This window comes from Lemur catta, chromosome 17 (genome assembly GCF_020740605.2).
Source record: "Lemur catta isolate mLemCat1 chromosome 17, mLemCat1.pri, whole genome shotgun sequence".
Lineage (NCBI taxonomy): Eukaryota > Metazoa > Chordata > Mammalia > Primates > Lemuridae > Lemur > Lemur catta.
The window spans coordinates 5,418,244-5,443,573 of NC_059144.1; the positions used below are offsets into that span (position 1 = coordinate 5,418,244).

The 25,330-nt window shown below is 54.9% G+C and overlaps 1 protein-coding gene across 1 annotated transcript in view; it reads left to right on the top strand.

The window, feature by feature from the left end:
• The first annotated feature begins 541 nt into the window (after positions 1-541).
• The window catches only part of UVSSA (UV stimulated scaffold protein A), a 32,655-nt gene continuing 7,866 nt past the window's right edge, over positions 542-25,330 (top strand). Inside the window, exons 1-10 of the mRNA XM_045528324.1 lie at positions 542-832; positions 974-1,073; positions 2,052-2,382; positions 3,261-3,381; positions 4,419-4,814; positions 6,136-6,248; positions 6,552-6,680; positions 16,718-16,817; positions 23,240-23,411; positions 24,032-24,166. Of these exons, the coding sequence (XP_045384280.1) occupies positions 976-1,073; positions 2,052-2,382; positions 3,261-3,381; positions 4,419-4,814; positions 6,136-6,248; positions 6,552-6,680; positions 16,718-16,817; positions 23,240-23,411; positions 24,032-24,166 (1,595 nt within the window). The 5' untranslated portion in view covers positions 542-832; positions 974-975. The remainder of the gene's footprint in view (positions 833-973; positions 1,074-2,051; positions 2,383-3,260; positions 3,382-4,418; positions 4,815-6,135; positions 6,249-6,551; positions 6,681-16,717; positions 16,818-23,239; positions 23,412-24,031; positions 24,167-25,330) is intronic.

Sequence of the window (25,330 nt, forward strand, 5' to 3'; positions counted from 1 at the left end):
GCGTTGACCTCCGCTCCCGCACCGTCTGGGCTAGCCAATGGCTACAGAGCTCTTGGGCACGTGGCTGGAGGGCGCGGCCTCTGCCGGAAGGGGCTGGGTGAGGACGGGAGCGGCCCCGTCGCGCGGTGAGTGCGGTGGGCTCCGCCCAGCGGGCGCCCGCGCGGGCTGGGGGCTGCGGCCTGGCAGGGGGCGGGCGCTCTGTGGTTCTGCGGACCGCGGTGTGGCCGCGGCGTCCGCCCGGGCTGACCGTGCCCCGGCGCGCGGCGCTTTCATCCGCGGAGTCGCCGGCGCGGAGCCAGCCCGCCTCGCGCTGTGCAGTTTCTAGAGGCTAGTCCTCCGAGCAGCGCTGTACTCGGCAGTCGGCCCCAGGCCGCCCCGCCTCGGTTCGAGGCGACGGCCTGCCGGGGCTCGCCCCGGGCCCTGCGCCATCCGGCCTTTCCCCGCGCCTGTCACCTGACGCGTTGATCAGCGGGGCGCCTGCGGCCGTCCAGCCCTGGGAGTGCGCACTGTGCTTTTGACTGGTTTCCTCCCGATCCATGGCTCCTGTCCTCGGCGGCCTTTATCGAGGCTGTCCTGTGGGGTGCGAGTGAACGAGGGGAGCTGTGCCACGGTCTAGTTTGGGGACAGCTGATTTAAATGTGACACTTTTATGTGCGTTGTTAAATGCCAACCACAGTCTTCACTGCAGCATCTTTTACACTGGTGTGATTGTAGAGTTCCGAAGTTAAAGTTTCATTTTTAAAACTTTTCCTAATTACCACCAAAAGACCTTGTTGGACTCCCTGAATATCACCTCGAATTGTTATATTTCCTGGGAAATCACCCCACAGAGGTAAGGGCATAAGGATGCCTGCATCAGGGCCCCTCCCGGAGTGCCCAGGATATAGTGGAGCTCAGCAAACATTTGTTAATAAAACCAAGAACCTTAAAGTACCGGGTGGTAATTTAGCATTTCTGTGTTATGTAATTCTAGATATGGATCAAAAACTTTCAAAGTTGGTAGAAGAGCTCACAACTTCGGGAGAATCCCAACTGAACCCTGAGAAAATGAAGGAACTGAAGAAAATTTGCAAGTATGTCTTAAGGTTTAGCAATTCATAGTAGCTGACCGGCCAGTGAGCCCATGACACACCTGGGAGGTTGTGGGGTTTCTGCATACATCTCAGCCATCCCCTGGGAAAGAACCACCGAAGGAACACAGCCAGGATGTCTTCCTAGGGCCTTGCAGTGCCGAGCTCTGATGGCAGTCACATTCTGGGGCAGTAGTCCTAGGGTGGCGGTGTGTGGCATTATTGGTTATACTATATCCTGTATTTACAAAACAGGAGAATGTAAGATTGTTTATTAAATGATGAAATATTTATATTTTGAAAAAAAATTCCAGTTCAGGTCAGGTTTTGCAGCGTGCCCTGTAAAACCCCCAGATCATCATGGTTTACACAGGGCAGTAGCTGGGAAGAGGATCCCCCAGGGCCTCACAGGCCTTTTCCCTTTTACTTCCTGCAGGAGGGGCTTTGAGGTCATACACCCAGCTCAGCAGTGGCGCATGGGTGCGTGCATGCTTGTGTGTGTGTGTGTGTGTGTGTGTGTGTGTGTGTGTGTGAGAGAGAGTGTGAGTGAAGGGCAGCAGACTTTCTGGATGGGCCAGATGGTGACTGTTTTGGGCTTCACCGTAAGGTCTTGACTCTGTGGAAGCAGCCAGAAACATTCTAACTGCATGGGAGGGCCGTGTTTCAATGAAGCTTTATTGATGAGCACTAATTTTGAATTTTCTTCCCAGTTCAGGAAGTTTTGTTTATGTGTTTCAACCATTTAAAAATGTAGGAAACAGTGTGGGCTTGTGGGCCTTACAAAAACATGCAGAGGATGCGGGAGCCAGGTTTGGCCCTTGGGCAGTGGTTTTCGGACCCTGCTCTAGAAGAAGGGGAGAAGGAAGCTTGGGAGGCAGCTGCTGTCTCTGCCACACGTGAATGTTGTGTCCGTGGATGACGAGCATTTATTAACTGTCCTTAAAGCATAGGCGCTTGGGTCAGGCCAGTTTGTGTCCCCAGATCTTCAGAGGAGCTGCTAGGCCATGCCTACCACCTGCTGATGGCACAGCTGAGCCAGGAGCACGCCCAGGTCCGCCTCTCAGCCTTCCAGATCGTGGATGAACTCTTCACCAGGTCTCACCAGTTCAGGATGCTGGTTGTCTCTAACTTCCAGGAGTTTCTGGAGCTCACACTGGGCACAGACCACGAGCAGCCCCTGCCACCACCCAGGGAGGTGGCTCAGAGGCTGAGGCAGGCAGCCGTCCGGGCAGTGGAAGCATGGAATGAGAGGTTCGGGGAGGCGTATAAGAAGCTTGCTTTGGGCTACCACTTCTTAAAACACAACAAAAAGGTAGGTGGGCCTTGCGTATTGTTGATTGGAGACTCCGGTTGCCTGCTGTGAGGAGGGCAGACCAGAGAGGGAGAGAGCCTGGGTGTAGGATGCACATCAGGCTGGGTATGGCAGGGGCCTACTTGGCTTTCCCTGGGCATCTAGGCTGCTGGACCAGCTGTGGAGGTGTGGGAGTGGGTGAAAGTAACCAGCAGCTGGAGTCAGGGCCTCTCAGTGCTGAGAGGAAGAGTGTGAGCTCACCCTGTGTATGGATGCTGCTGAGCCTGCAGACCTACATGTGTAAGATAAAAAGTAAAACCAAAACACACTTTCTCAGACACAGTCCTTTCCTATGACAGTAGACCCATGGGCTCTGGGGTCTGTCCCAGCCATGCTGTAAGTCTCCACCTGGATTCCGCTGTGGGCTCTGGCTGGTGCTGAGCATGACAAAACCCGCTAGCATCTGCTGCTATGGCCGGAACCCAGACCCCTGCCTGCCACAGAGGCTCGGCCCATCCTTCGCCGTGGGGCCCAGGGACTGCCCCTCTCCCTCCGGGGTGCACTCTCAGGTAGTGTCGTTAGACCTCTGGTCTAGGCAGCAGCCCCTGGCCTGTGCGTCAGGCAAGCTCACTGCTTTCCTGCCTGCATCAGACTTGGGGGAGAAGTCTTTTTATCTCTTTTATTTTAAGTTAGCAAATGTGCTGGCTTTCCAGGGGTTAGACAGCAGAGTTAAGTGTGTTTCCTTTTATTTTCATACACTGTGAACTGAGAAGCCTGTAGAGATCCTGGCTTGGGTATGTACTGACCTGGCTTGGGTGTCTTGTATTAGACCTGTTTTGACTTACTGTTTTCTTTGTGTTCTTTATAGACGGTCCTAATCTTTATTTTCAATTTTTCAGGTGGATTTTCAAGATGTGAATGTTAGGACTTTAGCAGAAAAAAAGAGAGAAGAGGAGAAGCAGAAACACTTGGATAAAATCTACAGGGAAAGAGCCCAGCAGGCAGAGAGGGAGATGGAAGGCAAGTTCCCAGGACTGAGCAAGGGGCCCTCATGTCTTCTTGGGACCGCCTCATGCCCCTGGTCGCTGGGGACCCAGTTGTTCAGACAGGCCAGGCAGAGACACTTGGGGTTGAGGGCTAGGGGAGGCCTTCCCAGCCACAGACCCCACCCTGTTCCCAGGGGCCCTGGCCAGAGGGCTCTGCAGCATCCATGCCTGTCCCGTGCCCCGTGGTGGCCATGCTCACCTACACCGTTTGCTGGGAGGATCCCTGGGCACACTCCAGGCGTGGTGTGTGTCCAGTGGTGGTCTGGGCTTTGTGGCCTAACTGAAGGCCCTCTCACCATTAATCTCATGGTCCCTGTTTGCCAGCCCCTTTCCCGGAAAACTCCACCATTTTCCTCCTGGCAGCTGGCCCTTCCCTTGAGGGGCACAGCCCAGGTGTTCAGAGGTGGAAGCCAGCCCAGGGCTGCCACTGGCCATGGCAGGGCATCTCCTGTGATGGGCTGAGGTGGATAATCTGCACCCTCAGACTGCAGGTCTTGGGGGTTCTTCCGGTGCCCAGAGCTTCCTGTAGACAGACCCCTTTTCCTGGACATGGTCCCTGACAGAGCCACTTCTGGGAATCCCAGGCCTTGGAGAAGCCCAAAAGGCAGGCAGCTGTGCCCCAGGAATGACAAGGAGTCCATTGGGAGGGAAAGCTGTGCCAGTCTCAGGGAGGTGGGGGATGCACGCAGCATTTTTTGCCCCAGAAAGGGGGTGTAACTTTGCACATGCCCTCAGTACAGCATGGTCCAGACCTGAGGGTTGTTACCCGGAGTCATCTGAAAGGCTGACCTTGCAGACCCCAATGCTAACTATGGTGGTTTGTTGAGCAGTTAAAAAGCTCCCATGACACGTGCTCCCAGGACTGGCTTTGGTTCTTGGGAAAAAAGGAGGCCCCAGGGGGTGTGGATGGTGTGTTCCCTGGGGGAACAGGCCTCTGGGCGTGGTTTTGGGTGAGGTGGTGCTCTGTTGCCCAGTATGATACAGGAAGCAGATGTCTTGATGTTTTGGCAGAAATGTCTGAAGAAATCGTGTCCTGCCTGACAGAAGTGGAGAGCTGCTTCAGGCTGCTGGTGCCATTTGACTTTGGCCCTAGCCCAGCGACGGCAGAATTCCTTGACGTGCCTTCTGGCATGTCCAATGAGGGTTCCTCTCGCTCCTTGTGCCCGGGCCAAGCCACCCCTTGCCGGTCTGGCCCCCCTACACCTTTGGATGGCGAGCAGCCCTGCTGCAGCAAGGACCTGCCTGCCTCTGTGTGCCACCCCAGGGCTGGCAGCCGGGCACTGCTGCTGCAGGCAGTCACAGGGGACCCCTCAGAAGACGAGGATGAGGACAGTGACCAGGAAAAGTTTGTGCGGAGCCATGGGCTCGGCTCACACAAGTACACACTGGATGTGGAGCTCTCCTCAGGTAACTGGCCGCCCGGTGCCTCCCTCTGCCAGCTCTGGGCTGACTGGTCGGCAAGTTTGTCACTGGCACCTGGCCCGGGGTGTCTGGGGCCGACAGAGGCTTGGACCTGTGGTGGCTCCTCAAGTGGGGCTGGGTTGGTGGCCCCACCAGATCCCTTCTTCCTGTGTGGCCGCTGCAATGGGCTTCCCTCCTACCACACCAGGCCTCTGTGGCTGCAGGCTGGCAGCAGGGGACGCTTTTAAGAGCTCGTAGGCTTCTCTGCCATCCCAGCAGCCCCTCCCCTGGTGAGTCTGTGAACAGAACAGGGACTCGCAAGGTTGGGGTGAGGAGGACTCTCCAGGCTGGCAGGTCTCAAGGTCCTTATTGCGTGCGGTCCTGACAGCATGAGGTCTGAATGAGTGGCGAGCCCTGGGCAGGTCACAGGCCTGTCAGGGCCACATGTGGCCTCAGCATTCCAGCCTACGGGGGGTTTGCTGAGATGCAACCGTCCCCCATGCCCTTTGGCCCAAGCTTTGTCACATGTGGTCCACACTCCGCATGAGGGGGTATGTGGAGGGGTTGAGGGCTCATTAGATGCTAGCATGGCTTTGAATCGCTATCTTCAGGGGACCTGCTTCTCTGAAAGCAGGCACAGCAGGCGTCCCTTCACCAGGGTGGAGGCAGCCAGTCCTGAAGCTGCCAGGAGAACTTGATCTGCAAGGCTCAGTCCGCTCTGAAGGCTGTAGGTGCTGCAGGAATTGGGTAGCAGGAGTGCCCTTCAGGCTGGTGCGGGGTGGACCCGACACCAGTGTTTATGGCGTGGTCAGCCCCTATGCACGGCCTGGCCTGTGTAGATGCATAGCCACGCGCCAGACACATGAGCTCTGTAGTGCGGGAAGCACACGGCAGAGGCTGCGCAGGAGATGAGGTGCCCAGCAGGGAAGGGCTGGTGAGGCTGGCTGGGTGGGGCCTCCATCCTGAGGGCAGTGGAAGGGGAGGGGAGGGTTCTGCGAGCAGTGGAGGGTGGGGGTGTCAAGGGGAGAAGGCCATCGGGGTCTCACACCTCTGGTGGGAGGGATGGCCTCAGCCCAGGTGGTTGAGACGCGGGCAGTGGAGCCGTGTGCTCAGGGAGCCAGAACGTTCTCATCCAGCATCACAAAAGGGTGCGTTTTCTCTCACAGCATCATATTTGGGACCCCAGGTTATGTGGCTGGGGCAGAGGTGGGTGTCTGGTGGGTTACTCGCAGGCTACAGTGGCCTTTGCTTCATGGTCTGCTTCACCAGGGTCTGTGGGCAATGCGGGCCTGTGGCCCTCTGGTGACCTGCATGTGTTTCACCCCAGACGGCCTGAAGGTGCAGGAGAACGAGGATAACCTCGCCGTCGTCCAAGCCGCCCGCGATGCGCTTAAGCTTGTCCAGAACAAGTTCCTGCCGTCCGTGTGCTCCTGGGTCCAGGTGAGTCTGGGCACCTGGCCAAAATGAGGGCACGGAAGGAAGTGGGCGCCTGTGGATGGAAGGAGGATGTGTGGGAAGTGTCCGGCAGGGGGCTCTCTTCCTTGGGGCGACTGTTGGGGCACGAGGAGTTCAGGTGACCAAAACACTCCCTGCCCCAGGAGGGCTCTGCCCCTCGCCTGAGCCCCTTGTCCTCTGTGTCCCGGCTGTGTTTAGAGTCTGCTCACAGGCCCATAGACCCAGCCATGTGCCTCCTGGCAGGGTCAGGCTCCCCAGGGCCTTTGCAATCCACCCTGTGTTTTTCAGCGGTTTACCCGCGCAGGGACCCACGGTGGACACTTAAAGCGTGCCATTGACCTGAAGATGGAATTAGAGCTCGTGCTGAGAAAATACAAGGAGCTGGACATCGCGCCTGAGGGAGAGCAGAGGCTCAGGGTGAGTAGTGGGTGCTGAGCGCAGGGCTGAGCAACACGAGTTGCTGGGGCTTCAGGGGATTCTGGCTCCTTCCTCACTCAGAACTGACTTCTCACTGTGGGAGCCCCAGGCCAAGCCCCCTCAGTGGGGCAGTGAACGGGTCCAGGGCAGGAGAGGTATGGGTTGGCCAGCGGGGGCAGCGAGGATCCCGGAGCCCTCCGCAGGGAGGAGGCAGAGCCACTGGCCGTCCAGTCACACCTCCCTCCCCAGCCAGGGCTTCCCACAGGTGCAGGGTCACTGCCATGTGCAGTGATGTTCCAGGCGGTCAGTGTGGTGTGGTCACGCATTCTAGCTGAGGGCACACGTGCTGAGTGCCCCATGTGTGAAGGGTGCCTCTGGGAAGCCACCAAGAGTCAGGCAGTGCCCCCCAACCTAGTGGAGGCTTCTAAGGAGTTGCCAGCAGGTGAGGCACCCTGTCCAGGGAGGCACTGCGGTCACCCTGGGAGAGACCCTGGGAGAGCTCTGGGTGGCCGAGAATGGAAGGCCTGTTATCTGGTTCGAGAGGGAGGAATTGGCCCCCTGAACTTCTGGAGGGCCGCAGGGAGGTGCTGCACCTACCTGAGAGGGAATGGAGTGAGAGGGCCAGAGGCCGCTTGACGGAGCTGGAGCAGGGTACAGACGCCTACCCCTTGGGCCCCTGGTGATGGGGTAGGGTGAAGCCATGCAGTGACACCCGGGGCCACAGAGACTGTTGTGCTGGGCAGAGGGTGCCAGGCAGCGGCACCAGGCACGGCTGCAGTGGGACTTCAGGAGGGAGACGAGCTCGGAGTTGAGACCCGGGCTTGATGCCTGGAAAGGACCTGAGAGTGGGGACCTGTGCACATGTCCTCAGGGACTGTGGGCCCCAGGGGGCTGCGCTCAGTATAGCTGGACCTTGTAGTTGGGAGACACGAGGCTCGTCACAGCAGCCCCCAGCTGGCGATCCCTGGCCGTGCATGGTCATCCCATCTCCTGCCTTGGCGGTCTCTCCACTGTTTCAGAACCGAGAAAGCAGATGCCAGGTGCACCATCCCTCACAGGACCCAAGCCCTGGACCCTGAACCCTACCCTGAGCTCAGACCCCAGACCCAGCCAAGAGTGTGCTAACCCTGGTCTGGGAGATGATAGCTTTTGAACTATCCCTTTTTTTAAAAGAAAGCTTTGGGGTGGAAAGAACAGTGTGTGGGTGACCCTTCATCCAGCCCAAGCGGCCTCCTCCCCGACTCCCCCACCTCAAAATGGGCATGCAGCCCAGTGGGCGGGGGCTGCGAGGAGGAACATGGGCCCACAAACCAGCACCAAAAGCCCAAAAGCCATTTTCCCGAGTGTCTGTGATAGCTACAGGCGCTGGGCTTCCCAGTCTGGCCCGTGACTTTGCAGAGGGCGTGTGCAGCCTGGGGCCAGCAGAGGGTGCTCTTGCTGTTTTCTCTGGAACCTCCAGACCACCAGGGAATTCAGGACTGGGGGGGCGCTCACAGGCGCTGGGTGGACTCAGTCCTGGCCACCAGGACTGCTTGTGCCGTAGCTGTTTGTGGGTGCTCGTGAATACCGTGTAAGAATTTCATTAACTAAGAAATCAGTTATTTTTCTAAATTTTGACCAAAGTATATCTTTAACAATGAAAAAAATTTTTCTAGTCCTGGAGGAAGGTGATTAACCCAGTTAGCATGTCAGCGATCAGGAGTTCATCGCTGATCGTGGCACACTCGGGGTCCCAGGGTTGTCAGAGCAGGCTTGGGTCACCGACTCGCCCATGTGGACGGGGTGTGGGGAGTCTCCACTCCGGGCTGGGGCAGCAGGGATGCTTTGTGTGATCCAGGCAGAGCCCCTTCACGCTTGCCCGAGGCCTCCGAGCTGCGGCTGCTGTGTGCCACCCTGTGCCAACAGGATGTTCAGTGCCCACACTAAGACCCCACGCTAGGTCCTGGTCCTGCTTGTTGTGGATGGGCCCCGGGCCTGGCTCCGGCAGTCTGTGGACAGTTAGGTTTGCTGATGGGCCAACAGGCCTTTGCTGTGCAGTGATGGCCTCTGGGCCGCTGGGTGCTTTGGGGAGTGTCCACGGAGCCAAGAGGGGCTATTGGGTAGCTCAGACTGGTCTCACCAGGCCTGGGCATTGCCAGACCTCACAGTCCTTTGGGGGCCAGCAGCATTGCTAAGGGCTGGCAGGACCCCAAGGCCAGAGGGGTCTCAGCAGCCGGGCCACTGTCTTTGGACTGAGGCCCTGGCAGCGGAGCCTTGTGGAGTGCCTGGAGCTGCTCCTGCCCACATCTCACAGCTCCAGAGCCTCTAAGGCTGGCCCGGAGCGAGCTGGGTGGTGCGACTGAGCCCTGGGCAGCCCCTCCTAGTCTGTTGGCAGCTCAGCCCATTCGGGTGGTAACAAGAGACATGCAGCATCCCGGGTCAGGGCTCTATGCTGGGTGTCCCCAGAGCGCAGGGAGGCCTGGGGGCTCTCCTACATGTCTCCGCCACAACCTGACGGATACCCAGACTCCCGTGGGCTCAAGGAGACTGAATGGCCCTTCCTGGAGAGTCCCGGCTCAGCCTGGCCCCTCCCCTCGTGGGCACAGGGCTCTGGCTCCTTGACCACCACCTGCCGGGGCTCCTGCTGCCGTGCCCTCTCCAGAAGCTGCTGGTCTTCTCAGGGGTGCTGCATCCAGGGGCCAGTAAGTGGGGCCTCAGGGCCCGCAAGGTGCATGGGGCTGGGCTGTCCAGGAGGGCCCTGGGCATGCATGGCTACCTGTTAGGCTTTGGTGGCTGCTCCCACCTGGTACGGTCCCGAGGGCTCCATTAGTTCTGTCAGCTGTCTTTGAACTCCCATGTGACTCAGACACAGGTGTCTTGGACCCTACATTGTAGAGCTGTCGGCATGCTGTCCCTGCTTAGTGCATGACCCCAGACCCCGGGTGAACACGACGACTGTCCTGAACTTAGAGCCCAGGGGCTGCCGCTGTCCCCACTGTCCCCCATGGCCCTGCCCTAGTTTTGCATGTCTTCTCATGTGTATCTGGATAGGGGGCAGTGGGCCTTTATGGCTGTGGCCTGACTGGGCTTAGAGGCAGCTCTGGGTGGTGCAGGGCCCCTCGCCCCCTTGGACCACACAGTAGATGCCCTCAAGGTGGCTTGAGTGCCACTCTCCTCCCAGGCTGTTAGGTGGGCCCTGAGGCCTCGGGGAGTACACAGGGTAGGGTGGGCCCAGTGCGCTTGAGGTTGGCCCACTGAACTGCACTGAGGGTGTTACAGCTTCAGTGAGAAGGGAGAAGTTGCTCTGCTCTTTGTCAGTTGAATGGACACTTTCTAGACCTTTCTCCACAAACTGATTTTTTAAAAAGGCACTGCTCCAAAATCCTTGGAGATTTTGCTCACAGAGCAAGAGAGCGAGGAGCTGCAGCAGATGAAGTGATTGGCAGCTCGCCTGGCTGTGAGCGGCAGCGGCTCACCTGGGCCTCGCTTCCCAGAATAGACACGGCAGCCTCGTATCTGCCTATCTCCCCTCCTACTGCTGGTGGCTGCTCCGGGCAGGGGCAGGTGGGGCCAGCTAATGAACGTGGGTGTTAGAGCTGTTTTAATTAGAAATTATGAATGAGGTGCTCTTAGCTAATTTTCAAATAAAATTTACAGAGGGCTTAAATCATTCCGTTAGTGTTTCCCCACTTAGAACGGGATTGGCATCGTTAACTCTGCGTGTAGAACAGCCAGAGCTGGGAATGCTAATTCAATAATATGTGATTTAAATATTTTGAGACCGAAACAAATATGACACTACTAGCTAAAATCAAATGCCAGTAACTGAGATATTGGAGAGAAGTTCTGGACCTGTCCTTTGAAGGTTCAAAGTTGACACACATCATGGCGTTTCTCCCTTTTCTCCTCAGACAACCAAGTGGAAACAAACTGTGTCTTTTTTTTTAATGTTTCACATTTCCGTATGTCTGTTGGCATTGGTGTCTACATAATGTTGTTTTCCTTTTGACATAGATGTTTGGTCTCCAAAAAATACTTAAGCCAGTTTAAATATGTTTAACCGTGTGTTTTATAGAGTGTCTCTGTGTCAGTTCCGTTTGGTAACAGGCCAGGGATAAATCCTAACAAGATCGATACGGAGAGTCATTTGGTAGATTTAGTTTCTAGCCTTGCTCTGTTATAGGATAGGTGTAGTAATCCATGCCTGCTTCTTCACTAAGCTGATAAAAATCCTTTGAAAACTTAAACTGCCTGCTATTTAATTACATAGCTAAGATCACCAATTATTTCGTATTATGTAATTAATAAAATATTACTTTCCCACCAATCAGTAAGTCAGAAAACTGTTTTAAGCATCAGTCTATTCGGTACTATCAGCAGTGGATTTTCCTTTCTTTTTGTAAATTGTTGGGTTATTTGTGTTCATAGCTAACGTATCTGTACGGAGGTCTCATTTTATTCTCACCTGTCATGAGTCCAGTGTGGCAGCCACATGGTTTTAACTGTGGATGCATCGTCACCATTCACAGAGGTGGAAGCTGTCCGTGTGGCTCTGTGCACAGTTTTCCTTCTGCGTCGGCCGCCGCCTGCCTTCTCCACCAGCCTCGCTGCCAGTACTCTAGGACGCGTCTCCTGCCCTCCGGATGTTCAGCCTTGGAGTTCGAGGATGCAGATGACAGGCCCCCCAGAGACTTTTCAGGCCCTGAATCTAGGCCTCAGCTCCATTCACTGCTGTTGTATTAGGGAAAGTTTTCTGTGATGCCGCTAGAGCTGTGGGAGCGTTTAGCTTCTTGGAGGTGAAAAGGACAGAACCTGAAAACCTGGGGAATGAAATGTTGAACCGTCAGGCACAGGCAGGGAAGGCAGGGAACTAAATCAGCCGACCGCTGGGAAACCTTGTGCTGCAGCAGGGCCGGTAAACAACCTTCCTGGGTGATGCGGCTCCCTCCATCACGCTGAAGGCCAAGCAGCTGTATCCGTGGAAGGCTGAGAGCCAGGGGAGGGGGTAAAGACACAGTAGTTCTCAGGAGGTCAGCCTGCATCAGGACATCCTAGGCCTAGCCCAGGGCCATGGCACCAACCCTCTCCCTCCCAAGCCCTACAGCACAGACTGCCCCCACCATGTGTCTGTCTGCAAAATAGATACTGCTTCCCAAACAAGCCCAGCTCTCTTCTGAGCACCTCCCCACATGTTCTCTCTTTAATTCCGAAGAGAGCTCTATTAGGTAGATTATTACCCCCATTTTACAGATGAGAAAACCGAGTTTTGTGAGCACTGGCCTCCTTGTTGAGGCCTGGCCACCCAGTGGGAAGGGCTGCCTGATGAATGTGCCACCTGCACCCTTGGCATGTGGCCATGCAGAGGGGCCTGCCCTCCTGCTCCCCAGAGGCTGGTGTTCTGGCCTCCTTAAGCACTGGCCGCATACTCTCACCCGAGGTCAGGCTGAGACATGTGGCCCTTTTCCACATCCGGAAGGAGAGTATGCTCATTAATCACGGTGCCCTGGAGCAGGTATGAACAGGGCTTTCCTTTTCCTTGCCCAAAGTTAGCGTTCTCTGCAGAGCTCATGGGGGTGAGAGTTGTTAGATCTGGAGATGCTAGTTGCTTTAAGATTTGATTTCACTCTCCACTGACTGTGATGCTAGTTTATGTAATGTTCATGTGACCCCACCACCCTGGTCTGGGTTTCTGGGTTGCTCTGTTGTACAGGAACTGGTTTGGCAGCTTCTACTCAGAACACATCCTCTGCGAATTTGGGGGGCAAGCCCAGCTTGGCCACCCCCGGAGAATAGGCCATCCCAGCCGACGGCTGTCCATCCAGGGCGGCACGACTCTCATTCAGTTGACAGATTCAGGTCCCCCATCCCTTTCTGGTTGGCTGTGCATCCAGACCCAGCAGAGATTTAGGCCCCAGACTGGCTGTGGTATTGACCTCCAGGTGTCCTATGGACCCAGAGACTCCTCTCACGCCTCCCAGCAGTCTGGACGCTGCCACGGGGTCCCCAGGCCTTGTGGGGCTGCAGGTCAGGCGTGGGCTCTTGAAAGCAGCCCCGAGGCCCACTGTGCACCTCAGCAGGTTCCAGGGCTAGGTTTGTGCACAGCCTCAGTTCTGTTACTGATGTGGATCAGATGAGAAAGGGAAAAAGCTTGCCACTCTGTGTTTTGTGATATTGTAAAATGTTTTTGGTGAGTATAGATTTTATAAAGAGACAGTCTAGAAAGTGATGATTTGCTTCAGCATAGTTTCCGCACTCTTGCCTAGGAGCTGAGAGCATGCTGCGTGGCACTGCCCCTGCATCCAGGTGCTCCCTGTGGCCAGCCCGGCCCATGGCCACCCTCTGTCCTCTGAAGGTGCGTCCCTGCAGCCAGAGATGCACATGAGATATTGGCCTGGCTGGGCAATTTGCACGGCCTTCCAGGGAGGGCATTAGCATATAAATAGCAGATGCAATGACGACCATCACAGCTGAGCACGTTTAATTTTTAGTTTATAAGATAGAATGGGTTTTTAAATGCATAGCCATCAAGCCGCTGAAAGACAAATGCAGTTTGGAACTCACTTGTCTGACGAGGCCTTACATCATTTTTTTTTAAAAAAGGGAAACAGACACACATAAAACTGAACAAAAGTGATTTCTTGGGTGAAAAGTAATTGAGATCGCGTTACCAAGTTAATTAGATGGTACAAAATTTATTTAATGGTCCCAGCTGTATCTCCAGACTGTGCGCTTGGCGGGCAGAACTGCCCCCTTCTCTTGGGGCTGCACTTCCCCTTCCTTCTCAATAATTAGTAACCTCACTACCATACTTCTGTAAACTGATTGCATTGTATATTTTAGCCGTTTTATTGCTTGTTTAATTATGATCGTGGAGGCTCATTTTTCTAAATCCTTTTAAGTGTGCGTGAGAATCACTTTGTATAAAACCAGCAAAGGCCTCAAGTGCTGTCCATGCCTCCCTGTGGCGACAGGCGGGGGGGGGGGCTTTTCAGAGGCTGTGGCAGGCAGTCTGTGGAGTGGGGTCTGCAGCCTCCATGCTGGGGACCACCTGGCAAGGAGGCTTCCCATTGGCTCGCAGGGTCCCACCCAGGCCTGCACCTGTTAGGGAAGGTGTGAGCACAGGTGCCCAGCCCACTCCGATTTACAGGTCCCTTGGGAGTGCATAGCCTTCACATGTCCTGTCTCTGCTAGTCAGGTTTTTCAGTTACCTGCTGTTTTATGCTGTTTCATCACAGTTGGAAAACTCAGCTCCCAAGTGGGTTAAAACCAAACTGCTCCTGAGAACATTTTACAAGTCTGACCCCGTTTGGAAGAAGTCCCTGGCCCTGACACCTGCTATGGGTGTGGTTTCCTTTCCAGGGTCCTCAACTGTCCAGCCGCCCTGTGCTTGGTCCCTTGGGGGAGGGCGCTGGGGATGCCCGATGCTGGCCCTGAGCCCTGCCCAACCTCGTTTGTAACCTTGAGGGCAGGGCCTGTGCCTGACGCCACTTGGTTATTTGATTTCCTAGAGGTGAGTTGGAGACCTGTGGAAGTGCTCAGAAGGGACTCTTCCATACAGGCTTTATATTTCCCTTTGGGCCTCATTGCACTTCTGAGGCCTTGGAGAGGACTGTCCCTGTGACCATGGTGTCTCTTTGCTTTGAGCAGGCCTTGGGCGTGAGGCCCTGACAGGTCACACAGCTTCCCCCCTTCTTGGCACCAGAAATGTCACTGCCTGTTCCTAATGTGCAGCATGCCTGGTGTCAGACGTCCTAGGTGACATGCGAGTTTATCCTGTGTAAAATCTAAAAATGGAAGATTTTAAGCTTAAATTTTGTATTAGCAGTGAAGTCCCTAAGTTCTATGTTGCAGTGGTTTGAGTGGGTTCCCTCAGTCTCTAAATAGTTTAAAGTATGGAAATGGGTGGCTGTGTCAGTCCTTGCCCCAGAGAAACCCCCATGGTCTGTTCAGAGTCAAAGGTCTGTCTGCAGGACCTGGCCCAGTGTTTATGGAGGGTGGCACCAGCCAGGACAGCCTGTCAGCATGATGGTAAGAACAAAGAGGAACCGGGCTCCAAATTTAATCACAGAAGTAAACGATTTTAGTTGGCGAGAAAGAAGGTATAATTTCTAATAGTTAGCTAAGCAGTTAAATATTTTTTAGGAAATGAAAATTTGATAAAAGTCCCCGTTGGAATTCAAGGGTGTGGGCAATAAGCATAATATTTTTTGAAAATGACCCCCATATTTAAAGTCTGGCGCTGTATGTTATGCATTGTAGCACCCGGTCCACATCTACCTTTAGAAAATTAAAACACATAAATTCTGTTTAGTGTTTGATACGCACTGCACTAGCTGAGAACCGTAATGCCCTAAAACCTTGGGCTGCTCTCCACCTTTCATAAATTCCTGGGCAGATTCTATACAAAAATAATTTTCAGGTCCGTGGCTCATTGTTATTCAAACGTGATGGATGGTCGTCATTTGCTCTGCGCGGGAGTTAAGTGCCCCTGTCATTTCCAAAGAGTATAATTGGGACGTTTCACAGGTCAGCGGTGGAGACAGGCTTCCCTTTTGATCAGTGTTAGACTGATAACAAAAATTACAGTTTCCAGTGATTAATGTCTTCTGTGCTTCCCAGAGGCATGGCTGTGGCTGCACCTAAACAGAATGCACTTGCATCTGATTGTGCCCATGTTGGTGGCACCTTTTTTGCAGGGCATTGGGGCCCAGCAGGTGTGGCCAGATGTGGCTGCCAACGTCCCCCACTCTAGTGGCTGAGATCAGCCCGGCTCTGCCTGGTGACTGGCAGCTGTGCTGGGGTGCCGTCCACAACCGTCTGGAACCTACTTGGGCCCCTGCCTCTCCAATCGGTCCTCCCTTCAGGAAACAAGGCCAGGCTTGAGTGTGCCTTTGGGATGTTGCCGTTGGGAATGGGTTAAAAAGGTAAAGACAAGTGTCAGAATGGTTGAGTTTTTCAAAGTTTTCCTCGTATAGCCCTCTAAGGGTCTCATTGGCTGGTATTCATCTGACAGGGACCTCCCTTTCTGGACGTTGCCTTTGGCTGTCTAGCGTGGCTGTGATGGTGCAGGTCTCAGGACCCTGGGGGCCGCCCTACCAGGTTCCCTTTGTTCTAGGTGTTCCAGCCAGCCCCTCCCAGGAAGGGCAGGACCCTGATAGGGTTGCTCACCCCCCCCCCCCCCCCGTACCCTGTCCTGGGATGCAAAGGTGGCCGTGGGAAGGTGAGGCAAGAAAGAGCCACCCACAGGCTGTTTCTGCAACAAGGTCCGTGGCACAGGCGATGCCACCGCCGTGTGTGGTGCTAGCACGTTTACATGGGTGGCCATGGCCATGGGTCCCTGCTGTGCAGCACTCCAGTACGTGCCGCAGCCTCCTGCTCCAGGGAGGAGTCGCCCCTCAGCCTGATGAGATGAGGCAGCCACGCAGGAGGCGGGGCAGGGTGGGCTTGGGGAACTGGGTCTTCCTGGGGAGAAAAGCAAGCAGAGCTTCCTGTGCAGTTCTCCAGGTCCTCCTCGGGGAGAGAGGCAGGCACGGCACCTGGGCTCCCCCAGGACTCAGCGCAAGCAACCCCTCAACACGGCCACGGTGGAGGGAGGAGGCCTTGTCAGAAGGAAACTGTGCTGTGGGTTTTACAAGTCTTTAAGGACTGAATACTCCAGCAATGCCTGTCCCTTCTCATGTCTGTGACGGGCTGTGGACGACTGTTACCGCAGCCGCTGGGAGCTACATCTGCTGTCTGCGCGGGCGCTCTGTTCTGTGCAGCTTTGCAGCAATGTTTATTTCACATGGGAACAGAGAGAACAGCACGTTCCAGAGGGATCTGGGGAGCTGATGTACAGTTTGTTGTTTTAATGTAGATCTAAACAGCCCCCAATATGGGGCAGTGTAGAGGTGGTGTGATTCTGGGAACAGGGACAGTCTTGGAGACAATCTTAAATGAAATCCACCCTGGAGAAAAAGCACCACAAGAAATAGGGATATTCTGGGCTTTGCCTGCTGACAGCAGTTCTCATACGCAGGGGCTGGGAGTTTATTAGTGTTTCCGGGGTGTTTCCATAGACAGACGCCCCGGAGGACCGGGAGGAGGATGAGGACGACGACTTTGTGGAGGTCCCAGAGAAGGAGGGATTCGAGGCCTGTGTCCCTGAGCACCTGCTGGGTGAGTACAGGGGGCTGTGGGCTGCCAGACTTGCAGTGGGGGAGGCTGGGGAGGAGGCCCCTGCTCAGGACGCTGCCCTTGGGCCCATGGCCACACACCCTGGGGTCTGGGCACCTTCTAAGGGGCAGGGAATGGGGCCTCAGTGGAACCCCCAGGCCTTCCTGCTGGGTTATGCTGTGTCGGTAATTGGTGCTTTCATTTAAAATTGTGTGATCTTCCTTTTGTGCCTGGGTCCCTCCTTGCGGCCTGTCCTAAGGTGCTCCTGTCCCACAGTCATCCTGCTGGGCCCTCTCTGCTAAGGGGACCCTCAGAGGCCCCAACACAGCCCACTGTGGGCAGCAGTTCCTGCCTCCCTCCCTGTAGCTTCCAGGCACCCCTGTCCCCTGGACAGCCCTGCTTGGGAGCAGGAAGGTCTCCTTCACAGGTGCCTGCAAGTGTGAGAAAGGGCGCCTCCTGCAGCGGACGGCTGGCTCAAGTTGGCGCCTTCGGTGCGAGAGGGTGGTGAGGCTGTGCGATCCTGGTGCTGCGGAGCGTCTCCAGTGGGAGGGAGGGAGTGCCGGGGCGGCCACCCACCCCCCTGCCATTACTTAGGCTGTCACCAGTCAGGTGCATCCCTTCTTACCATTGACAAAGCCATGGACTCAGCACTGGGCCAGGATGTCTGTCTGCTCCGTGGCAGGGAGCAGCTTCTCACCACACGGGAGTGCAAAGCACAGCTGCTACAGCCTTTGCTATCTAGAATTCTCCTCTTTTCCAAAAACAACCTCTGAAAGCCGCTTTCTGCACACCAAGGCTGTGGCCCTCCAGGAGGAAGGGTGTGTGCCAAGTCAGGGCTGCTCATGGCACACGCAGGCAGCCTCTGCATCCAGAGGCAGCAGTGAAAGCCAGACCACTGGCTGTTGTGGTGGGATAGAAAAGTTGGTTTGAGTCAGAGTCTGTAAGGTGAGACGTAAATTTGTTAAAAGAATTTAGATGACTTGACAGCTCATGTGTGAAGATATGACCCATTAAAGGTGTCATTCGAAATTAACACAAGCAGACCCCCTAACACTGAGCAGCCTTCTATCGTGTGGTCCTGTTTACTCACCTGCAGGCCAGGGCTGGACAGGTCGAGCTCCTGGGGTCAGTGTGTGCTTGAGAGTCTGGGAGGAAACCAGATACCTGGGCCACAGGGGAAGAAGTTCCATTGTGACTTTGCTGGGTGGGCAGAGACCCCAGGAGTTTTATTGCCACTAAGTCACCCCTTTAATTTGAAAGGCTCATGATATTCTGTATTTAGCCTTGAAGGTGACAATGGCTGGCATGGGTCTACAAGTTGAAAACAAGTGGATGGTGGACAGGGTGGGGGGCAGGGTGTGGCATTGGCCTCTCTGTGGTGAGTTCAGTGGCCGTCTGTGCGCCCTGGGCCGGGAGCTGCAGGGCCTAGGGGAGGGGTGCAGGGCACAGACCGCTGCGCAGAGCATGGAGGCAGGAGGGGCCCCAGGGTGAGATCCCAAGTAATCAGCCACCTGGAGCTGTTGCAGGGGTGGGACAGGACTACCTCACAGAGAGGAGGGGGGCAGGATCACCTCTGGCTGGGGTAGGGAGGACGGGACCACCGCACAGGGAGGAGTGGGGTAGGACCACCTCTGGGGTGCAGGGTGGAGGGTGCAGGACCACCTCTTGGGGTGGGGCCTTATGCTGCCCACCTGGTCTCTGCTTCACTCAGAGAGAGCTGGAGGCAGCGGGACTAGGCCGCCGGCGGAGGCGAGTGCAGTTCATAACACTAGTTTATATTCTATCGCTGTTCTTTCAATTAAATGTAGGTGAATCTGAAGTAGTTAGATTTAGTCTAAATCCACACAGCTGAGGAAACCAGTGCTCTTTCTCTTTCTCATTTCTTTCTCTGAATTTTCACTGAGGGGCTTTTATCTTCCCCTTAATCCTACCATTTCTGTCAGGACATAATCTCTTTCTCAAATTTACATTTTAATTACAAGGCCAGCTGAACTAGGTAAAATCAATAATGTCAGCGCTCCGCAGCCCAACTTTGCGCTGAAGCCCCAGCCTCTCCATTTCCTGCTATCGATTTATCTCTCCGCACTGTCTGCTTTAGTGCCTCAGGCAAATAGGTGCCACTTGGTCAATTTAAACAAAAAAGGGGATTTGGACATTTTTATGATTCTTTCTAAAAGCAACTGTGGGAGTGAATTTGAGCCAAGATACTGTACTCAAGTTAGACACCTTGCGGGGCTGGTGGAGGGGCAGCTGGCCGGGCTTTCCCAGGTACCTGCAGCCTCTTGTTTTTCCAAGAGTCATTATTCTTCCTGCAAATGCATGCTCTCGGTGCCCGAGGAATGCTGTCTGCTTTTTGGGTTTTTACTTTGAAAGTATGTCAGCGAGATTGATTTTCTACAACAATGTGAAAATGGTAGTGTTTTTTTAGTGCCCGGAGTATTTACCCTGCTTTAACACGCTTACCCATCTTTTTAATGGTTTAAAACAACAAATCAATGAAAAATATATTTCATTCTTGTAACTCTTAGGAATTCTCATATTGATCTTTTGGCTGTGATTGTATCTGAATGTCACAGTGTTCATGTATCAGCCTTGCCTCCCCTTGTGTGTGTGCGCATGCACACGTGTGCTGACCGCGTTGTGTTGGTGTCAGTTAGTGATGATGCATTGCCAAAACACGTGCCCCGTTGAGCGGGGGCATTTGGAAGTTTTTGTGAGCTACACCTGAGACACTGCATCAGTTGACAGCTGAGTAGGGACTGCCCAGCATCCTCCGAATGTGTACTGCCACCGAGCCTTGGGGCCTCCAAATGCACACGGTGGCTTTGAGGGGTAGAGAGTCTGACCTTATCACCCTCTCTAAGTGGCTCGGTCTCATGTCCTCCTCAGGCCATTGGAACCTGAGAAATAGGAGTAGCCCCACAAGTGTACGGCAGAGCACAGGGCTTAGCAGCATTCTGGCATTCCTAGGCAGGGTTGGCAAGTGTCTTCTGTAAAGAGCCAGAGAGCACATTTTCAGCTTTGTGGGCCACATGAGGCCTTAACGCAGTGCTTCAACCTGTTGTGGTGGTGTGTAAGCAGACAGTCCAGGATGCAAACACGTGAGCATGGCAGTGTGCCAGTAAAACTTTATTTACAAAACAGGCCCACAACTGCAGTCTGCCGAATACACGTGGTCAGCCTGTGTATACGAAGTAAGTCTACATCTGTCAGTAAGCATGTCTGTCTAAGTACATGGACGCGTGCGTGTGTGTGTACGTGTAATATATCACACGTACCTGAGTCATCGGACATCTGGGATCTCTGGCTGCCCTTTGCCCTGAACTCCTGACTGCTCTGTGGTCTGAGGACATAGTCGGTGATGAGTCTTCAGAAGTGACTGAGGTCCTTTCATGATTTAATACTCGATTGTCTCTTGTCCGTTTTATGTGTGTTGGGAAAGGACTTTTTGGGTATGGAGTCCCACAGTATCTCTTAGTCTGGTTTTTTTGATGATGTCATACACACCATCCACAATTTGGCTCATTTAATGGCTGCTTTCCAAGAGGGTGTCCCGAAGCCCCCAGCACAGTTGTGGTCCCCAGTTCTTTTGTGGCCTCTCAGCAGTTTTATGTGTTTTGAAGTCACATTTGTAAGTTTTATATTCATATCCATTCATGTTTATTACACCTTCACATATTCCTTCTATCCTCCTTTTGTGACTTAAAATCCAGTTTTATAATATAAACATATTATCTCAGCTATCTTTTGTTTCTTGTTTGCATAGTAAATATTTTTTTTTATTTCTTTATTTTCAGCTTTTCGTTAGCCATTTGTTATAAGTGGATCTCATATAGACAATGTGTCACTAAATATATTTAATCTGGTCTGTTTTTACATTGATTTGATTCATTTAATTAATAGTTATTATATTTTCAGACATATTCAAGCCAGTTTATTGCATGCTTCTGTTGACCACACTTTCTCTTTGATTTGCTACTGTTGTCATTTCTTCTTTTCGTCACCTTTTATTTGCTAGCTTACCTTTTCTGCTGGTTTTAAAGATACTCATCTTTTCATTCTTCTGATGATTATCCCTAGTTTTTAAAAGACTCATACATACATTTGCCATATACTGTTTATTTTTGTAGTTTCTCAGTTTCTGTGCTGTCTCCTGCATGATACAGGTGGCTTCGCAGCCTCTCCGTGCTGTGGCCACCTCCCCCAGTCACGGTGGAGCATCCAGACACCAGCTTAATTTGGATTGTCACATGCACTCAGGTTGTCGGGCAGGGGTAGCCTTCACAGAGTCGTTTATTCAGTTATACTTCCCATATCTCGTCCCACCTTCCTAAACTTATTTTTCTTCTTGTTGGATTTCTTGCTCTGGAGGAGTTTCCAAGTAGACCTTCCTGTGGTGACCCTCTGGGGTCCTGTACGTACAGGCCATTGTCCTTCACCGGCACACGGAAACACGGTTGCGCTGGTGCAGAGTTCTGAGCCTGAATGTCTTTCAAGATCTTGCATTCGCTGTTGCTGTTAAAAATACTGGTATTGATAGGATTTTTATTTATTTATTTTTTCATTTTAAGTTTCTGCCCTTTATGAACAAAAGGATTTTTATTTCTTCGAAAGTATCAGGTTTTTCTCTTTGGAAGCTTTTCAGGTTTTTCTCTTTATCTTTAATGTTCTTAAATTTTCCTGTGACGTTTCTAGCCCTGGTTTTTCCTCTGGCACTCAGTGAGGCCTCTGATTCCAGGAAAACTTGACTCATTATTTCTTCACCTCTTTCCTACACTCCAGTTATTTTTCTTCTTCTTGGATTCCAGAAATGAGGACATTGATACTCACCTCTACCCTTCGCACCTCTGAGCCGTAAAGGTCTCTCCACGCTTTCCCCAGCTCTGAGTTGTCCACGGCTCCCAGGTGTTGTTGCCGGTCCCGTCAGCCATCTGGCGAGTAATTATTTCACCTGCTTATTTTTCTTGCCCTTCGTTGTCAGTGCAAGACATCCTTGATGTCCCTTCCACTTTTTGACTTGTTATTTCTCTGTTCCAGTGTGCTCCCTTAGCTCTTAAAGAACATAGACCCCGTCCTTTCTGTCTTGTCTGTCTGGTCTGTGGACGCTGCCTTGTCTGGACGCATCACTCCGTCTGTTTTCTTTCAAGGCCGTGTGCTCTCAGCAGTCTGGCTCCCCTGCCAGTTCACGTTCCTCTGTGTCCTGAGCCAGCCCTGGCTGGCAGGCTCGCTGGGAGGAAGGGCTGCAGTCCAGGCCCAGGTTGCTCCAGCAGTGAGTTTGGGGAGGCAGGTGGTATCAAGTGTCCTAATCCATACCCTGCCCCGGGACCCCACCTTGAACAGCAGCTGGGGAATGCAGGCCCATGCCCCGGCTGAGAGGTGCTGGCAGGGTTCAGGGAGGGCTCTGCAGAGGGGCAGCCTGAGAGCCAGGCCCAAGTCCTTGCCTTAGCATGGATGGAGGCAGGTCAGGGTTTGGTAGTGTTGGAAATCTGTCCTTGCCCTGCCCTAGGGGTGTGGTGGTAGACGCTGGAGTGCAGAGATCAGGGGCCTGGTGGCTCATCCCTGCCATCTCCCTTGGGGATGTGGTGATGTACAGCACCTTGGCCCATGGAGCTGGTGGCAGGGTGAGCACTCCGTGGCAGCATTAGCAGAGGGGGTGTTGCCAGGACCCAAGTTCTGGCCACCTCCCTCCCCCTGGGCTCTCAGAGAAGTCAGCTAAAGCCGTGGAGTAAAGGGATCTCTGTGGACTGGCGGGAAGTGTGCCGCTTTGAACCCCAGCTTAAAACTGGCGTTTTTACCTCAGTGCAGGAGGTGTGGTTTGGAATCCTGTCAGGAACGCTGTCTCTTTCCTCTTTCTTGCTCTGGTTCGGCCAAGGGGTGACCTTTGTGTTCTTAGGGGGATGCAGCATGCACCCTGAGTGGCCCCTGTCACCTGTCTGCCCCGCCAGGCCGTGTGTGCCCAGGTTCTGGACACGAAAGGCCCCGTCTCCTCTGCCACGGGCCTGGGACTTGGAGGCTGCCCCATTCTCTTTCGTCTTCTCCTTTCACTGCCACAGCTGCACTGTGGGCGGCAGCTGGTGAGGCTGCGGGCTCCTGCTGCCACCGAGCTCTCCTGAGCCAGCCCAACGGTCTGTCTGTTCAAGCTGGTATGCCAGTGAATCTGGGCAGCACAAGTGAATCTGGGCTCCGTGCTGGGACCACCAGGGTCCCTGCCGGCCTCCACCATGTCTCACTGAGCATAGCAGGCAGCCTGCTTGTCTGCGAGGGGGAGGTAGCAGACCCACCCCACGGGGCTGTGGGAGGATAAAACCCACTAGTGCTGTGGGCACATCCTGCCTGCCCAGTCATGTGGGATGGTGCACAGTGCCCCTACACATGTGCCCTGCGGTTCTGGGGACATGGTTGAAGTAGACACTTGTCTGTCTCAGGGCTAGAATCAGAGGCCCTGCTGCAGACCCCAGAGAAGAACCTGGCTGCACAGAGCTTACAGGCAAGGACAAGGACGAGAAGAAATGAGGAGGCATCAGACCCCGCCTCTGCGGCTGCCCAGCTACAGCGGCTCAGGGACCACTTGCCCCTGCCATCACCCACGTCTGCCAGGTGACTCCCGATACCCCATTGCTGGGTCCTCTGGCTGGAGCAGCACAGCCTCTGCCCGGGGCATGGCCGCCCCCACCCCTGCCCCTGCCCCTGCCCCTGCCCAGAGCACGGCCACCCCTGGGTGCTCAGGACATTCTTGGCTCCCCTGAAGGAAGTGGGGTCTGCACCCCGGCACCTGCCAACATCCGCAGCACAGGCAGGGACGGGAAGGCAGGCAGGGCAGCCTCAGCTCTGGCACGTTGGCCACAGCCCAGGTAGGACTGGGCTGACAAATACCCTTCTAGGCCCTGCTTGCTCCTCTGAGAGGGGCCCGGCGGCTGGGCAGCTGCCCTGGGGCTCGAGAGCCGACACAGATCACCCTGGGGCAGGGTGAAGGACTGCAGACCAGAGGCCAGCGGTAAAGGCCGCAGACCAGATGCCAGCAGTTGGCCAGGGCTTGGGGCTTCTTACAGGACCTTGGCAGTGGCCCTGAAGCCCAGGCCCAGTGTGGACAGAGGTCATTGCTCACTTGTGCTGACCCAGGGCTCCGGGCTGCACTGTGGGGTGTGGGGAGGGAGAGGCAGGTGCCTGTGGCCGGCTCCCGGAGTGTGTGGTCAGCATGTCCCGCTCTGCTCTTGTAGCCCCTCCAGGGCACTGCTGGGGCTGGAAGAGGCCCAGAAACTGGCAGCAGAGCGGGCCCGGGCACCCGTCGTGCCCTACGGATTAGACCTATGCTACTGGGGCCAGGAGCAGCCGGCGGCCGGAAAGATTCTCAGGTGAGTCCAGGCGTGTCTGGTTGGCAAGGGTGCATGGCCAGGGCCCAGCCTGAGGAGGGGCCTCCCTGGGTCTGAGGCAGCTCTGCCCACCTTCCGGTGCCAAGAGGGCCATGGGGGTGGGCCGCGCCTGTTGAACAGGCCTGGGTTCTCTTGGGACTTACCGTCCTGGCCCAGCAGGTCTCAGGGCATTTTCTGAGCCTTCCTGTTGCTCCTTCAGGAGCCATCCGTGAGGGTCAAGTGTTAACAAAGTGTGAAGGAACAGCCAGGAGAGAGAGTACCCCGCTGAAGGTGGCCCTAAGACCCATTCAGAGCTCGTTTGTTGAGAGCCTGGGTTGCTCCTGGGACTTCACCCGCCAGAGTGACTGCACCCCCCAGTTGTCACAGTGGGCCAGGCCTGGGGCCCTGCGGGGACGTCTGGGAAGCTGCCCTCCCTGCCCCTCTTCCTCCTTTTGCTGCCTCCACTGCACTGGCTTCTTTCTCTGTGAAGCTGTGAGGAGGGGGGTGCACAGAGGATTGTCCACTCCTAAATGCAGACCCTTGGGCCTCGGGAGGCCACCTTTCTTTTGTGGCCTGTCAGTGAGCTAGGCCAGGACATTGTTCACACAGCCAAGGAGGGTGGGGGAGACAGTGCCAAGGTTCTGTCCTGGGATGGAAGGTACTGTCAGGAGAGCCTGTTCCTGCCCCCCACAGGTGAGCCCACCTGAGGCCTGGCTGGGGTGGCTGACAAGGCCCAGGGCCAGGCTGTGTGTGGCTGGCAGGGCGGAGGTGGGACCTGTGAGGCCGCGGAGGCTGACTTGGACACAGCAGGTGCTGCTGCTGCTGCTGCCTCCCCAGCACCCACTGCTCAGCCTGAACACCTGACTGCGCTGCAGACACTGTAAACACGGAGGCTAACGCTTGGGGGTCTGCAGGGCTGGGAACCCCACTGTGATGGGAGAGCTCATGGGCCACCTGTGGGCAGACTGGCAGTAGGGCCTCCAGAGAGGGGCCAGGATGGGGGCACAAGGCAGGGGGGTCCCTCTGCTGGAGTCTTGGCACAGCAACACGTAGCGCCCCTGGCCGAGGAGTGCTGGGTGCCTGGGGTGTCTACTGCTCTGTTCCTGGACACCCAGGGATGGATTACATGTGCCCCGGTGTCCTGGTTGATCCGTCCAGAGCTCTCTC